At 39.8% G+C, this 16,138-nt stretch overlaps 1 protein-coding gene across 3 annotated transcripts in view; it reads left to right on the top strand.

Moving 5' to 3' along the window:
* LOC125748540 (protein Aster-A-like) overlaps positions 1-16,138 on the top strand; it is a 31,927-nt gene that overhangs the window by 12,780 nt on the left and 3,009 nt on the right. For 2 of the 3 annotated variants that reach the window (XM_049024808.1, XM_049024810.1), the window contains exons 6-18: positions 288-383; positions 1,559-1,639; positions 1,777-1,895; positions 2,067-2,295; positions 5,084-5,231; positions 9,638-9,784; positions 10,066-10,187; positions 10,387-10,529; positions 10,621-10,724; positions 11,004-11,222; positions 11,375-11,453; positions 14,131-14,238; positions 14,697-14,817. In XM_049024808.1, the coding sequence (XP_048880765.1) occupies positions 288-383; positions 1,559-1,639; positions 1,777-1,895; positions 2,067-2,295; positions 5,084-5,231; positions 9,638-9,784; positions 10,066-10,187; positions 10,387-10,529; positions 10,621-10,724; positions 11,004-11,222; positions 11,375-11,453; positions 14,131-14,238; positions 14,697-14,817 (1,716 nt within the window). Of the gene's footprint in view, positions 1-287; positions 384-1,558; positions 1,640-1,776; positions 1,896-2,066; positions 2,296-5,083; positions 5,232-9,637; positions 9,785-10,065; positions 10,188-10,386; positions 10,530-10,620; positions 10,725-11,003; positions 11,223-11,374; positions 11,454-12,962; positions 13,848-14,130; positions 14,239-14,696; positions 14,818-16,138 lie in introns of those variants that run through there. The other variant, XM_049024811.1, reaches the window with a different exon arrangement.

Here is a 16,138-nt window from a genome sequence, read left to right as displayed (position 1 = left end):
TTGGGTGCCACGCCCCTTTTTTGCACTCGCGAATGCCCATGGAGCCCCTGGTTGATTTGGTATGGACTGACCTAGGTATCAACACTGAATCACAATGTAAATCATAAAATTAGTTTCACTGCTGATGTTTTTTACAGCCTTTATTAACTGTTCATGCATCTACGTAGTTGCAGCAATAGTGTGATGCATCACTGTTAAGTCTTCACTTTAATGTTTCTTTAGCTTCTGAGTGGTGATTCATATGGACATGGTCAGCTACATCAGGGCATTTTTTTTGCTCCTTCCAGATTACTATCTTGCTGAAAGATGTTGTGAACCTCACCAAGGAGAAGACAGCGAAGCTCATCCCCAATGCCATCCAGATCAGCACCGACCATGACAAGGTGAATGAGGGCCAGAAAGGCATATTCTACTGATTAAACCCATAAATCGGTCTAGTACTATGCACCCTCAGCATGATTTACTTCCATCACAAGGCACATATTCATATACAAAGTTGTACACTGTGGGCAATTTCGAATTACCAGTTTAAACCTGTGAAAACATAGGGAAACATGGGAACTAGATGTTGGATTAAAACCATCATTCCTGGAAGTGTGAGCCTACAGTGCAAACTGCTCAGTCACTATACTGCACTACTTCTACACCTATTATTAATGTTCATGTTGGTCATTTCCAAATCAGCCATTTGTAATGGATGAACATGGATTATGGTGATACAAACACAGTACAAAAAGATCTGGGGCCGGTTGAACAAAACACCTTAAGTTTTCCCCTTAAGTATGACACTTAAGGTTTAATTTCTCCTTAGTGAAAGGATTTATTTAAGTGTTGCACAGAACCCCTTAAAAGGTTTCCATAGTTAAGGAAAAACATTAAGGGATTTACAACATTGAAAGACGTTTTACAGCAGTAAAATTGTCCCATTTCCATGGAGACCGTTCATACGCTTGCGATACCCGTTATTGCCTCACCAAGTTACTCACAAAGTTTAAAAAAAAATGGGAGAAAAGAAGACAAGGAAGCTAAATTGGTCAGAGGAGGAAGAGATTATACTTTTGGAGGAATACAATAAAAGAAAGAGCATGTTATAAAAAAGTAAATTTAAAATTAAAAGTAAATTTGATCTGCAAGTAACAGCAAACAGAAAACAACGAATGTGGGAGGAAATTGCAATGAAAATGAATTCAAGTCTGGTGAAAAGGTCCATCCAAGAGGTCCAAAAAAATACAACTTATCTGTTCTGGCCAAGAAAGAGATCAGTAATTACAGGAGAGAATGCGACAAAACTGGTAAGAGAACTTACCGGTTAATGTTAACTTACTACTTCAGATAGGTTAAATGACTAACATGACTTGAGGGAACTGTTAACGTCAGTCTATGTTGCTGACAGTGAAATAGATCTCTGTACACAAGTTGCTCATCTTCTTTCAACAAGTTATTATTACACATTAAAGTATTTAAGGTATGGATATTAAGTAGACTAACGGTGTACAACCGGCCCCTGATCCTTTCTCTTTCCTGAATTTTTTTCCTCTCTCTACCCTTTGTGTGGCAGCACTTCTTTACCTCATTTGGAGCACGAGATCGCAGCTACATGATGATCTTCAGGCTCTGGCAGAATGCCCTGTTGAGCAAGGTGCTGGTCGTTTTTCTCTCTCAGGTTGTGTAAGCCACAGTGACACAGTGAACAAGTAGGTCACACCTGGCTGCTGTTCATGTTCACTTGAGGAGGGTTGTTGTTTAATGCTTGCCTCTCCTGCCTCCCCACTGCAGCCTCTCTCCCCAAAAGAGCTGTGGCACATTGTGCACCAGTGCTACGGCACCGAGCTGGGCTTGACTAGTGAGGACGATGACTATGTCTCGCCCACCAATGATCACATTAATGGTCTGCTGTGAGTTCTCCTCATCTGCATGATTATTACTCTGTTGATGTTATGATTTTTTTTTTGTTTGGAAATACTTAAAAGTTCTTATATATTCTGTGTTGAATAAAAGCAGAAAGTTGTATATGTTATGTTTTCAATGGCATTTTCTGTATTTTTCCAACTGGATGCTTTCTCCAGGCCAGGGGATGAGCCAGTGTCAATGTCAGATGATCTAGATCTGGATTCGGTGCCTGTGACTATGATGGGTTGCTCTCCCCCATCTGTTGCTGTTCCTGTCTCCTCCCCTCCATCTGGTCTACCCATAGAGGTGACTGCATCCAAGTCTAGTATGGAGCTCAGTCCTCCAAGTGACCAAAGCTCAGTCTCCTCTCCAGCCAATCCTGTTCAGCCTGAACGGACATCAGCAGTAAGTCTCCCTGCATCAGGCCTTGGGGGTATAAGGCACTGGGATTGCCTTACACTGTGTGTATATATATATATGCTAATCTACTGCACTGGCTTATTGTATTCCTCAGACAGGGTATACATATGTTTTTGGGACCGGCTTGCCACTGCTGCAGATGCTTTGCTTGTTAAAGTGAGAACTTTAAAACCATTTGATTTGATCCTTCGCAAACTTTGCAGAGGCATTGCATGGGTAACGGACTGGAAATATTACATTTTGAGATAGATCTCCCCAAAAATAAAGCAATGCTGCTTAGTGGCAGCAAAGGAAAAGGTAAATCCAGACCACATTTGACTTTGTGAATGTGATAAGTCAAAAAGTATTTGATTGTTGACACTACGCTATATGAACTGAGATCTACATCTTACTTAATTTTCAGACAAATGTCCCCAAAAATGAAGCAGCAGCAATGCACATAAGAACATAAGAAATTTACTAACGAGAGGAGGCCATTCGGCCCATCAAGCTCGTTTGGGGAGAAATTAACTAATAGCTCAGAGACTTTAAAATATTATCTAACTCTGATTTAAAGAAACCCAGGGTTTTAGCTTGTGAATGGTGTGTGTATGGTGCTTAGTGAAGTGCTTAAGTTGTGTTTGTCATTTTTCATTTTAAATTATGTTGTTTAGAATTATTTGCATCTGTGGGGCAAAAAAGGAAGCATTTTTGTCAATCACAAAATCAAATCACAAAAAAACAAATCTTTCAGTGTGTGTTATTACTTTATAATTTAATTGAATTACCATTATCTAAATAGATAATGGTACCTGCTGTCATTTTTACATTTAGATACATTTAAAATTCTTCAGAATATCTGATCTTTGGTTTCAGATCTGTATTGTCATTTTAAGCAGTGAACAAAATGTTGCTCTTATGCTTGGCCATTTGAACCTGTGTGCTTGTGAAATATTTTAAATGTATTTTTGTAGTTTTAAAATACAAAATACTGTAGTTTATTTTGATACTTGGCTTGGTGCCTGTATTTTCTGTTATTTTGATACACTTGCAAATAGGTTATTTTGTATTTTGCATCAAAATACATGTTGATCTCTGAATGCAATTTAATTCTTTAGTCCTCAGGAGAAATTTACTACCATAAAACCCACTGTATTCACTTGCCTTTCTCTAGCTTCTGGCTTTGCGGTCTTATTTTCTTTAGGGAAGAACACAAATATCCAAAACTTTTAATTAAATTAAAAGCTAATTTCAGTGCCAAAAAAAACGTAAATAATGTGCACATTTTTTTAGATTCTCTGAGTGTTTTTTGGGAACATTAAATTGTGTTCACGATTTTAAACATCCTGCCCATCAAAAACAAAACAAACTATCCATGCCCACTCCAGTACTCTGTCTATACCATCACTGTATCTGTTACAGATCTTATTGTTATGTCAAGGAAAATGTTACTTATAGTGCAAATGACACAAATCGAACATGAATATTTAGACATATAAATAATATAAATTATATTCCAAGATTAGTTCAGCATATGCACACCCTGTGGGAAGAAGCTGTTCGCCAGTTTGGTGGTCTGGCAGCACATTCTCCTAGAGTATGGTCCAGATGGCTGGAGGGCAATGAGATTACGACTGGGGTGTGATGTCCATACGAACTGGTGCGCTCCCTTCAGACTTCTCCTGCAATCTATGTCTGGGAGCACTGTGTCGTTTATATACTCGGAGGTTTCCATCACCTAAACACTGAAATGGCCTAATTCAGGAGTCAGGAGGAAAAGGGATCTGTTCTACAAATGGTATATAATTAATGTTGTCGGAATAAAGCAGCAGTATCTAAGTCTACAGGTTGAGTTAAAAAATAATATCAGACTTGCTAAGAGGAATGTCGAATGGAAGATTGGATTGGAGACTAAGGATGACATTAAAAGTGTCTTTCATTATTTTAACTCCAAACAAAGCTGAAATCACTAATCTGCAGGATAGTAAGGGTCTTATAATTGGAATTTTTTTTTAGTTAGCAATGGGATATTTAACTTGATAAAGAATGGGGAAAATCAATTCTTTGGTAATAAAATTTGCTTCATTTAAATTTTTTCTCCAAAAATTTCATGAGAAGATCAAATTATGAACCTAGTATTGTGAATCAAATCGAATTGTGAATTGAGCGAATGTTTATTGATTAGTTGCTTATAGGCTGTAGTAGTGTTATATGGTCTCATTATTTGAAGAGGGGACAGAGTAGGACTCTGTAGCCATCTTTGATAGTAGTATGTACATGGTCCAGAGTATTATTGTCTCTTGTGGGGCACAAAAAATGTTGAAATTGGCAGTTACAAAAAAAAATTGCCATATGCTTGCATTGTCATTTATATGCTGATGGATTTCCTGCAACACATTAGCAGTAGCATCAAGGGGTATATAAAATGCTGCTATTACACTGGAGAAGTCTCTCGGTAGATAAAATGGATGGCAATTTATATATACACAAATGTAGCACAGTTTGAGGCTTCTGGCCTATTTGTAGTAAATCACATGATCTCTTCACCCGGATGATTATTGGATAATTTTGACATAAATGTTTGAGTACCTTGGCTTTGACCTCTTTATATGAAATCACGAGTGTGATCTTTGAACTACATATGTTTTTGTAGCTTCAGTTGTATAGACTTGATACATTTATGGACAGTACATATTTTTATGTCTGAGTAACACGAAGGACCGACAGTCGGTAGCAAAACGTCTGAGGAATAGGCAACATATTTTCACCACTGTCTTTGAAACATTCCCTCCAGGGGGAAGCTGGTGATCCTCCATCTGATTCCATCAATCACTTGCTGTCCCCTGCACCACCAAGCTTAGAAAACATTTCCTCCCTGGACATCACCAATGAAGAGGATCTCCCCACTGACCCCAGCAACTCTTCAGACACACAGGAAGAAAGTGAGTATATATTACCAAGATACCCACATCTCCCTTGAAATAAAGAAACCATTCACTGATAACACATGATGTGGCCCTCTGACTTGTATACACCGACCACCCATAACTTTAAAACCACATTGATTATCTCATTATAATGGTATCTGTCAAGGGATTAGTTAAACAGGACCTATCTCCTAAATCCATGTTGGCTATCCCTCAGAATGTTATTTGAATCCAGGTATTCTACGTACCATTTTCACTTGGATCATAGCTTCCATTACCTTTCCAGTTATGCAAGTTAAACTGATTGGCCTATAGTTTGCTGGATTACTTCTATCCCCTTTTTTGAATATGGGTGTTATATTAGCATGTGTATATGTATCTATGTATGTATCAGAGCATTGGAGCGGTGAGAATTTGACCAAATTCTACCTGCTCCACTCCACTCACTCAGGTATGTATATACAGTTAGGTCCATATATATATATGACACAAGTTTTACTATTTTACCTGTTTACTGAAATATATTCCAATTGAAGTTATACAATGGGCATGGACATAAAGTGCAGACTCTCAGATTTCATTTTAGGGTATCCACATTCAAATTGGATGAAGGGTTTAGGAGTTTCAGCTCATTAACATGTGCCACCCTCTTTTTAAAGGGGCCAAAAGTAATTGAACAATTCACTTAAAAGCTATTTCATGGACAGGTGTGGGCAATTCCTTCGTTCTTTCATTATCAATTAAGCAGATAATAGGACTGGAGTTGATTTGAGGTGCCTTGTTTGCATTTGGAAGATTAATGTGTGAACATACAACATGTGTTCAGAGGTGAAACAGGCCATCCTTAGGCTGTGAAAACGGAAAAAAAGCAGAGAAATTGCCACAACATTAGGAGTGGCAAAATCCACAGTTTGGTACATCCTGAGAAAGAAAGCATTGGTGAACTCGGCAATGATAAAAAGGCCTGGACGTCCACGGACGACAACAGTGGTGGATGACTGCAGAATCATTTCCATGGTGAAGAGAAACTCCTTCGTAACAGCCAACGAAGTGAACAACACTCTCCAGGAGGTAGGCGTATCAATATCACAAATAAGAAGACTGCCTGAAAGCAAATACAGACGGCTCACTACAAGATGCAAGCCACTCAAAGCCTTAAGAATAAAAGGCTGGAGTAGACTTTTAAAAAAAAAAAAACATCTAAAAAAGCCAGCACAGTTCTGGAACAGCATTCTTTGAACAGATGAAACCAAGATAAACCTGTATCAGAATGATGGAAAGGAAAAAGTATGGAGAATGGCTGGAGCAGCTTATGATCCAAAGAACACTGCATCATCTGTAAAACATGGTGGAGGCAGTGTGATGGCTCGGGTGTGCATGGCTACCAGTGGCACTGGGTCTTTAGTGTTTCTTGATGTGACACAGGATGGAAGCAGCCGAATGAATGCTGAGGTGTTCAGAGACATCATGTCTGCTCAAATCCAGCCAAATTGATTGGGCTGCGTTTCATAATACAGATGGACAATGACCCAAAACACACAGCAAAAGCAACCCAGAACTTTATTAAAGCAAAGAAGTGGAATATTCTCGAATGGCCAAGTCAGTCACCTGACCTTAACTCCATTGAGCGTGTATTTCACTTGCTAAATACTAAACTATAGACAGAAAGACCCTCAAACAAACATCAACTGAAAGCTGCTGCAGTAAAGGCAGCACATTAAAAAGGAGGAAACCCAGCGTCTGGTCATGTACATGAGTTCAAGACTTCAAGCTGTCATTACCTGCAAAGGGTTTTCAACTAAGTATTAGAATTGAACATTTTATTTGCAGTTATAATAAATTGTCCAATTACTTATGAGTCCCTGAAAGGAGGGAATTGTGTAGGAAAATTAGTTTAGTTCTCCACATATTTATGCAATGTTTTTGTTCTACCCACTGAATTAAAGCTGAAAGTCTGAACTTCAACTACATCTAACTTGTTTCTTTTAAAAGTTACTGTGGTAATGTACAGAACTTAAAAATTGAAAAACTTTGTCTGTCCAAATATTTATGGTCCTGACTGTATATTATCATGGGTCATGGGATCATGGGTACCCAAGGCTCACTGATGTGCGTGGAGAGGGAAGGCTAGCCCATCTGGTCCAGTCCCACAGGATAACTACTATAAGGGGGGGGGGGCAGCATGTACCTGTAATCAGAAGGTCACCGGTTCAAACCCAGCCTCAGCCTGTCTGCGGGTCCTTGAGCAAGGCCCTTAACCCCCAGCTCCCTGGGCAACCCAACAGGTGGCTGCCCTTCACGAACAGCTTACTCTACAAAGAGCAAGTTGAGGGTGTAAAAGACCCCCATGGGGATCAATAAAAAAAAGTACCAATAACCCAAACTGCTGAAAAAGTTAATGCTGGCTGTTGCTGCCCTCGGAATCGATAGTCTCTCTACACGGGTAAAATGAATTTATTGCCGCTCTGCGAGGACCATGAAACTACAGAAAGAATATAAATTGTGAGTTTTGCACATTGTTCATAAAAAATGTTAACCTCAATAATAATTTGTACATAAAAATTCAATACAACAAAATATTTTGGAGTTACACAAACATAAATAAGTAATTGAAATGAAAAATAACATTACAAAACAATGAAGAGTTATTTTACAGTGCATACTTAAAGATAACATATCTCGCTCCACTTCTCGAGGGTACAAACTTTAACTTTTCAGCTCTCAGTCAGGCTTCTTAAGCGAATCACGTTACATGCTGCTCCCGCGAAGATGCATGAGAAGTGCAATGGAAGTCTGTGCGTGATACTAAGGTTTGCCGTTTTCCCCATAAACCCTCACTATTGTGCACATCTCTTGCTCCATCTCGTGAATTTCGAAATAAGGCTCCCTGATGATTGTGGTCACTTACACTGGCGATGATAAAAACGTGTCAGAACACACAGTGCATCGCAGTTTATGGGGATAGAAGACGGATAGAAGACATGCATGCTGAACATGCATATGCGGCTTAAAGACGTGCAAAGTACACGTATTCAAAATGGAGAGCTGCAGGCAGAACATACATGTTTGTGTCTCATTCAGGATGGATTATTGTTATTTCATTCTTTTGACTCCGTTTTTAGTAGTGTGTTTATCTCACTCACCAGGGACAACTACTGTTTGCTGAAACAAACAGGCATTAGACTGATATTGTATCTGGACTACTGAGTACGTAGTCTGTATTTTCCCCTAGTGGTGTTTCCCCAAATTTTCAGTTTCTCATGTTTTTGTCTGAAAACATCTGAGTAGAGTAGTTTCTGTCTGTTCTACTCTAATAAATAAAATCAGTCATCAAGAATTGGATTCTCAAGGTAGTGGGTTGTGTTTTTAAGAACGTTTGCAGTACTGTCCAAGAAATCTTGATGAAGCCCTTGGAATATGTAACAATGAAGATGTTATTAACTAGTGCTGCAGTATCCAAATCTCGCTCTCAGAGACACACCAGCCCGATGGATTTCATTCAAACCTTTAACATAAATAAATATCCGATGAGCAATAATACAGTAATAAATGTGTCCAGCTTTTTATGGGGATATTGGAATGAAAATCTGACTGATGTGCAATAACCAATAGAAATGTTAAGTGTGGAGTTTTTAACCCATAAATTAAAATCAATGTTAAAAGCTCAAACATACATTTTATTGTGAAATTTCCATTAAATCTCTATTTCCATTTTTTTAAACTTAATTTTACAATTATTTAAAAAAGTCTTATTTTGAATAACATTTCTTCTGCTGTCAAATAAATTCATCCAAGGTTGTGAAGGATTAAACCTTTGACCAATTGCATTGACATTTAAACAGTCAGTTTTAATATTTGAGTAGATGCTGTTTAAACGTTGATAAATTAAATAAATCTTTTATGTTCACCAACATTTACATAGCACATACCGAAACATTGTTGCAGGCCAAGTACACCCCTTCATGCCAAGGGTATTCCTCGAAAGCATCTTTCAGCAGGATAATGCAACCTGCCACACTGCAGAAATTGTTCAGGAACGGTTTGAGGAATATGAAGAATTGTTCAGGAACGGTTTGAGGAATATGAAGAATAGTTCAAGGTGTTGACTTGGTTTCCAAATTCCCCAGATCTCAATCTGACTGAGCATCTATGGGATGTACTGGACATATTAGTTCAATCCATAGAGGCCCCACCTCACATCTTAAAGGACTTAAGGGATCTGCAGCTAATGTCTTGGTACTTGCATGTGTACTTGCAGAACCTGGTGCAGGATTTGCACTCCTAATCCTCCAAAATATAACTGCTTATTGACAGTTGATATTGCTGCATTGCAGTTGTCTGCAGCTTGAGTGTTTCCAGGTTTTACCATCCATTCTGCTTTTAATGATGGTCCTCTGTCTGTGGCCGTTTCCCTCCTCCAGGTGAGGTCGAGTCCTTCTGCGCCGATTTAAGTGGCCGGCTGCATATCAACACAGTAATCCGCATGGGCGTGGACAAGCTGCATGACTTGCTCTTTTCTGCGGACACGCACTTCATTCAGCACCTATTCTCCCAGCGTCAGTTTACAGGTACATGCCATCTGCTACGCTTTCCTTTACCATCACAATTATGTCGTCTCTATTCTCTCTCATATAAATCATAAAACCCTTTTTTCACTAGAACAGGCTGACATTAAGCATGCATTATTAATTGTGTGAATGTCTTGCCACACACCGACAATAATTCGTTGAATTCCATTCAACACATTTCTGTTGTTCCTGTGACAGAAATAGCTGCATCACGTGAGCCGTGTGGTTGTGATCTGCAAGGTTTGTAATACTCCTGCTTATAGTCTCCGTGTGCCATTCAGACCTCAGGGTGCAGCAATGGCAGCAGGATAGCAGCAGTGGGAATGCAAGCCGTGTGCTGAATTATACTATTGCCATTAATAACCCGCTTGGGCCAAAGACTGCCCGGGTTATGGAGACGCAGGTCAGTGCTCATGCTTCTGTTTTTCTCGTACACAATAATAATAATAATGTTGACACTATCCAAGCAGTTTCTTTATGTGTAGAGCATAATGGATTTTATTGTGATTTTAAATGCAAATTTTAAAGCGTGGCGGAGGTTGACAAAAGGGTAATTGTAGTTCTTAGCAGTTTCATTCATAATGTTGGCTTGCTGCCCTCAGACCCAGTACAAGAGCAGCATCCAGGGAGAATGCTATGTGGTGGACTCAGAAGTTATAACCTCAGGTATCCCATACCAGGACTATTTCTTCACTGTACACAGATACTGCCTAACTTCCATCAACCGGCAAAAGAGTCGCCTCAGGTACTTTCCTCCTCGGTGCCGATGTCTCAGGGGACGCATGCCGATGAAGGGTCCACTACATGCTGCTTCATTTCTCTCGCCCTTCATGCAGGGTGTCCTCAGATATCTGCTACAGGAAGCAGCCCTGGAGCCTGGTTAAAGCCCTGATAGAGAAAAACACCTGGAGTGGCATTGAAGAGTATTACAGGCACATGGGTGAGAGCACAGCTCACTGTAAGCACAGCCCTGTGATACACTGGACTTCACTAGCTCCTCTCCTCTATTTTATTTAATCTTAATTTAATTTTATTTTGGTCATACCAGAGACAGATTTGACATCTGCTGCTAGTGCTGCCCATATACTGCCGTCTTTGTGTGTCTGCACATATGTTTGTGTTCCTACACATGTCTGAGTGTGTGTGTGTGCGTGTGTGTGTGCATATTTGCATAGTTGTGTGTTTTTTACTCCTCTCTCTCAATCCAACACCTGGCCAGAGATGGAGGTAACCAAGCTAGAGACGCTGCTTCAATCCAAAGTGTCTGTGATAGCGTCGGGGGAGGCCAGTGTCAGCGAGACGGCCAAGGGCCCCCCAGGCCTGCGCAGACGCAAGCGCACCTGCTCCCGGCGGACAGGGGAGAGAGAAGCGGCAGACGGCGGTCTTGGGGAGCGGGGGGAGAGGGGCTCTGTGGAGGAGAAGGATAAGAGGGAGAAAGGTAACGTTAATGCCACGGGTGAAGCACAGGGCGGGAGGGCAAAAGCATGGATGTATGTATCATACACAGCCAGTGAATTGTGATCTTTCCAAGTTAGCAGATAAACCCTTTGCAGTGTTCACTTCTTTTCCGTTTGACCTCTTTTCTTTAAGGTGCACATTATTTGAAGCTGAGAGAACATTTGAGAGGAGGCAGTGGCAATACTATCACACTGCTCATCGTCAGCTTCATGTGAGTCTTGTGCCCTCCTTTCTCTAGCCAGTGTGTGAATGAATGGATCCCTGCTGATGGTGGGAGGCAGCAGAATAGGGAATATAACTGGTAAAGTGACCAGTGCATTGCAGCCAGGTACTCTGAGTGTATGGCCACATTAAATTCTGTGTTTTTATTATTTGAGTGGTAACTAGTGGGTGATAATGACAATAATTTATCATGACCGGTACATGACAAGTGTTGCTGAGTTATTTCGAGAATCACTATACAGCACTTTTACGTTTACATTTATTTAGTGGACGTTTTTGTCTGAAGCAAGTTGCAAGTGAGACAACACATTACAAACGTGTATCGGAGTTCACTAGGCACAGGTACAGCTAAGGTGAGCTTTCAGGCAGAAGTGCACAACTTACTGCTATTATTATAATGAAAACAGACCAGCAAGCACCTATCATGTTACTTGCATGTTTGGAGGCTGCAACATCACTACAACAAAAACACTCGTGTGAAATAAAGTAATTTCAGTCTGCATTTCAATACTGTCTATATATCTGACTTCTTTGTCAATTATCTGTGTCAGTCAGTCTCATCTCAGTGATTAAATGGATTAAGGGAGCTGGGGGTTAAGGGCCTTGCTCAAGGAGGCACAGGCTGAGGCAGGGTTTGAACCTGCGACCTGATTACAGGCACACAGGCTTAGCCCACAGAGCCACACGCTGCCTCCAAATATATATATATATATATATATATATATATATATATATATATATATATATATATATATTTACATACACCCACCCACCCACAGAAACTTTATATACCATATGACTGCTATCTTGCACTCGTGTCTCATGGGAAACAACACGCAGTCCACATGCGGGTTGGCTACGCTGCTAAATAAACAGTGTGCATTGAGTAACAATTATTTCCAAAAAAGTTCTTCTTTTGATTGTGTGGAAATGGTTTAGTTTTGTGAAATATGACGTGAACCAATTTACTGCAGTTGATTTATCTATTATTGTTTTTTTTTTAATATTTGTTATAAACTTTTGTACAGTGCCATTATTGATCAAAATAAATATTAATTTATACTTAAGTTTGATATTATAACAAGTTTTATATATTTTACAATAAGTGTACTTGTTTGTTCTTAACTTAATAAGTTTGATATTATTGATATTAAAATGTGTTACTTGTAAGGTTAGAATTTTAGTGGTTAAGTGTTTAAATCAACATTACCACATACATACCAAGAGTGATTGGTCTGTAAACAAGCAAAAAAAATATATACATTTATATTTGAATTGTAATTCTAACCTCCCTGCGATGGGCTGGCCCCCCATCCTGGGTTGTTCCCTGCCTCGTGCCCATTGCTTCTGGGTTAGGCTCCGGACCCCCCATAACCCAGTAGGATAAGCGGTTTGGAAAATGGATGGATGTAATTCTAACCAAAAATACTGTGATATGTAGGGAAACACTATATCACATTGCAATGTAATTTTGATTATATGACACTATAATCACCAGGGCTTCAGATGACGGGTGTGAGCATTTGTTAGCGGAGCATGCCACATATTACTGTTTTGGTATATCATGGAAGCAATAAGGACTGAAGTGGCGATGAAGAAGGGGACAGCTCAGCAGCCACAATATTTTTTGAAAGAGGATATATTGTAGATAAACAAGGTAAAAAAGATGGTGGTGGTGTTACAGTACTTTTTGCAGTTTCAAGTCCGACATGATGAGTAAATGCATGGTTAGATTATCCAGAAACATTTCCTCTGACTCTTCTCATGTTCTGCATAAAGAATATCAACTACTGCCCTGTGGCAGACATTTCAGAGTACGTTCTTTCAAACGTATTCAGATTAAAAAATCTTTTGTATTCTAATCTATCCTATTGTTCAGTCAGTTACGTTAAAATCCAATGCAATGGAGTGCATGTTATGGATATTTGTATTTGTGTATACCATGGGTTTGTCACAAGTTTTTGCATGTATGGTTATGTCTTTGTCATAAATGAGCCACCCAGGGATGCAATAAGAATTTCAGTCTATGACTGACAATAAAGTTGTATCGTATAGTATAAGGAATTTATACAGATTCATAATATTCCTAATTAGGCGCACTACTAATCACCAAATTGTGGCCAAAAGTAAACGTTGTAGTACCGAAAAGCTGGCATCTGGACAAACGTTTCCTTTGACTCTAAAGCCCTGGTAATTATTGTGCATGTGCCATGCAATTGCGATGTGATATCTTGCAGCCCTAGTGATATGACAATTTGATCACTGCCTGCCACTAGTGGTAAAACTTCCAGTCATTGTCTTTGCATGGGATTATACTCTGTTGGGAGATGCTGGGCTTTATATTTCTGCAGCTTACTTCCCTGTTGCCTGCTGTTTCTAACTTATCTTGATGTTTTCCCCTCTGTTCTCCACACTCCTGCCTTTCAATAGGGTCTGTGTCAGGTACTGTATTTATTATCTATAATCATAAATGTCATACCTCAACAGAGGAAACTGTCAAGTTTTGTTATATTCAGCCTCAGTCAGATGTAAAAAGAAGTGAGAAGCTATTGTGCAATACTCCACTGCTTCTGCTTTCTGTCAGATGGCTGCCATTCTCTTTCTGCGACTCCTCCACCCTCTGCTGTTTGTTTTATGTATCCTGTGTTCCTCCTCGTTGTTTTCAGTCTGCTGGTGCTCGTGGTTTTGAACATGCTGCTCTTCTACAAGCTGTGGTCTCTGGAGCATGCGGCGTACACTCTGGAAACCTGGCACTCCTATTCCCACACAGACAGGTAGCAGCACAGTATTAACAACATTATGTCCCGAAAGATAACTACACTTGAGTGTGTTTTGTGATGTCTGTTGCTGTGTTCCATTTGAACTTGTAACTCGTAAATTCTGAGTTCCTATTTTTCAAAATTTCAACTGGAATGCCCCCTGAATTTCCACTTGTGATCTCTGAGGAATTGACACAACCCTGAGCCCTGAATTCAAGATGGCTGCACCCTTTATCAACAGAAATTAAAGCTGTAGTTTTATACTGTTTATTAGCACTTACACCTTATCTGTGGCTCATTATATTGGTCATTCTTACAGTACTGTCCAACCGCTGTCTGTGGGCGTGTTACTATGGTGTTCTTCATTTGACGAGGTTTATTGCACCTTGAATTCTCAGATGAAGCGCAGTGTTGTGTGTGCAGGCGGTAAATGTTTGCAGTAATGAAGTGAGGGTGTCCTCCTCATGTTGCAGCCCCCTGCCCCAAACTGTAGAGGAGTGGACACAAGTTATTCAGATGCACAGGCAGTTTCACCAGGCCCAACTGAATAAGTGGCAGCAAATTCTGAAATCGTCCGTCGCCATGCTGGACCAGGTAGACCTCCCATCTCCTTTTTTTCTGTCTATGTTGGTCCTTCCATGTAGTTTGGTTATTCTTATGAAGCTTTTTCCACTGCCACCAAGAACCAAGCCGTACTGTGAACTGGTGGTTTTCCATGGTAAAGAATGTGAGCCGTACCAGAGCCACAACCAGGCTGACATGGCCAAAAACGTGACTGAGCTGCTTGTGTCACCACCATCTGATAGGTCAGAATGCTTGGAGATACTTGTGTTCTGCACATGGATTAAAGGAAAAAGTGTGTATTCGGAATTCTATATTTTATTAATTATTAGTAGCATCGCCCATCAAGATGCGTTCCCGCAACTTGAAGATTTCGAAACTCCTACTTAAAAAAATACTGTAAAACAGCTGAACGTAATGGATTTGTAATGCAAATTTACACAAGCGAATGCTAGTTCCGCTAGCGTTTGTTACTTGCATAGTTTGGCTATTCTCACAATCATGCTAAAGGGAATTGGCACACAGTAAAAAAAATAATAGTAATTGCACATAGTAAATTATGATACACTATGTGAACAGTAAATAAATGTTTCTTCAGTTTCACATCACTGTCACTCTCCAAACTCTGCAACACCCTTACCGTACTGCGAAGAGGGACTAGATACAGCATGGCTCCAGCTCTCTTTGGTTTTTCGCTGCAGAAGGGTCGGCTCACCCTTCTGCAGTGAGAAACCTAAGAGAGCTGTAGCCATGCTGTATCTAGTCTCTCTTTGCAGTACGGCTCGGCTATTGGTCAGTTCCTGTATGCTAGTGGAAAAGCGCTAATACTTTCTTGTTTGGGGTGAGTATTGTACTATGGGCTATGTTTTGGTGAGTATTCCTTGTATGTGCAAACCCACTGAAATGTGATGTCTTGTAAATAGTTGAATTTTCCAGTAATAAAAATTGTAATATTGGGAGCACAGACCTCTACAGGCTAGACAACGGCACCTTCTTTCTTCCCAATGAGATCTGATGTGTTTTCAAAGTGCTTAGATAATGCTTTTAGACTAAACTATTTTACACATTTATGTGGTTTAATTCTAGAATAGCACTTGAATTAATGTCCTTAGTCACTCTTCAGTAAGGTTTATTAATGTAAATTTCAACCTCTCGAATCGTTCAAAAATAAGTATGATTTGTGATGTGAGTTCTTCTACACAAGCGAATCATTGGTGTTGTGGGAGAGTGAAAGAGTGAACAAGACGTTTCATAGACCAGATCAAATTCTTTGCTGTAGCTTTGGCAGTTGGTGCAAAAACTACTAGTGCAGATTATACACCACAATGATATGCTAAACAAAACAGGAAAACCG

This window comes from Brienomyrus brachyistius, chromosome 9 (assembly GCF_023856365.1).
Source record: "Brienomyrus brachyistius isolate T26 chromosome 9, BBRACH_0.4, whole genome shotgun sequence".
Lineage (NCBI taxonomy): Eukaryota > Metazoa > Chordata > Actinopteri > Osteoglossiformes > Mormyridae > Brienomyrus > Brienomyrus brachyistius.
Note: the sequence above shows the minus strand (reverse complement) of the source record. Positions and strands in the feature narration are given on the sequence as shown.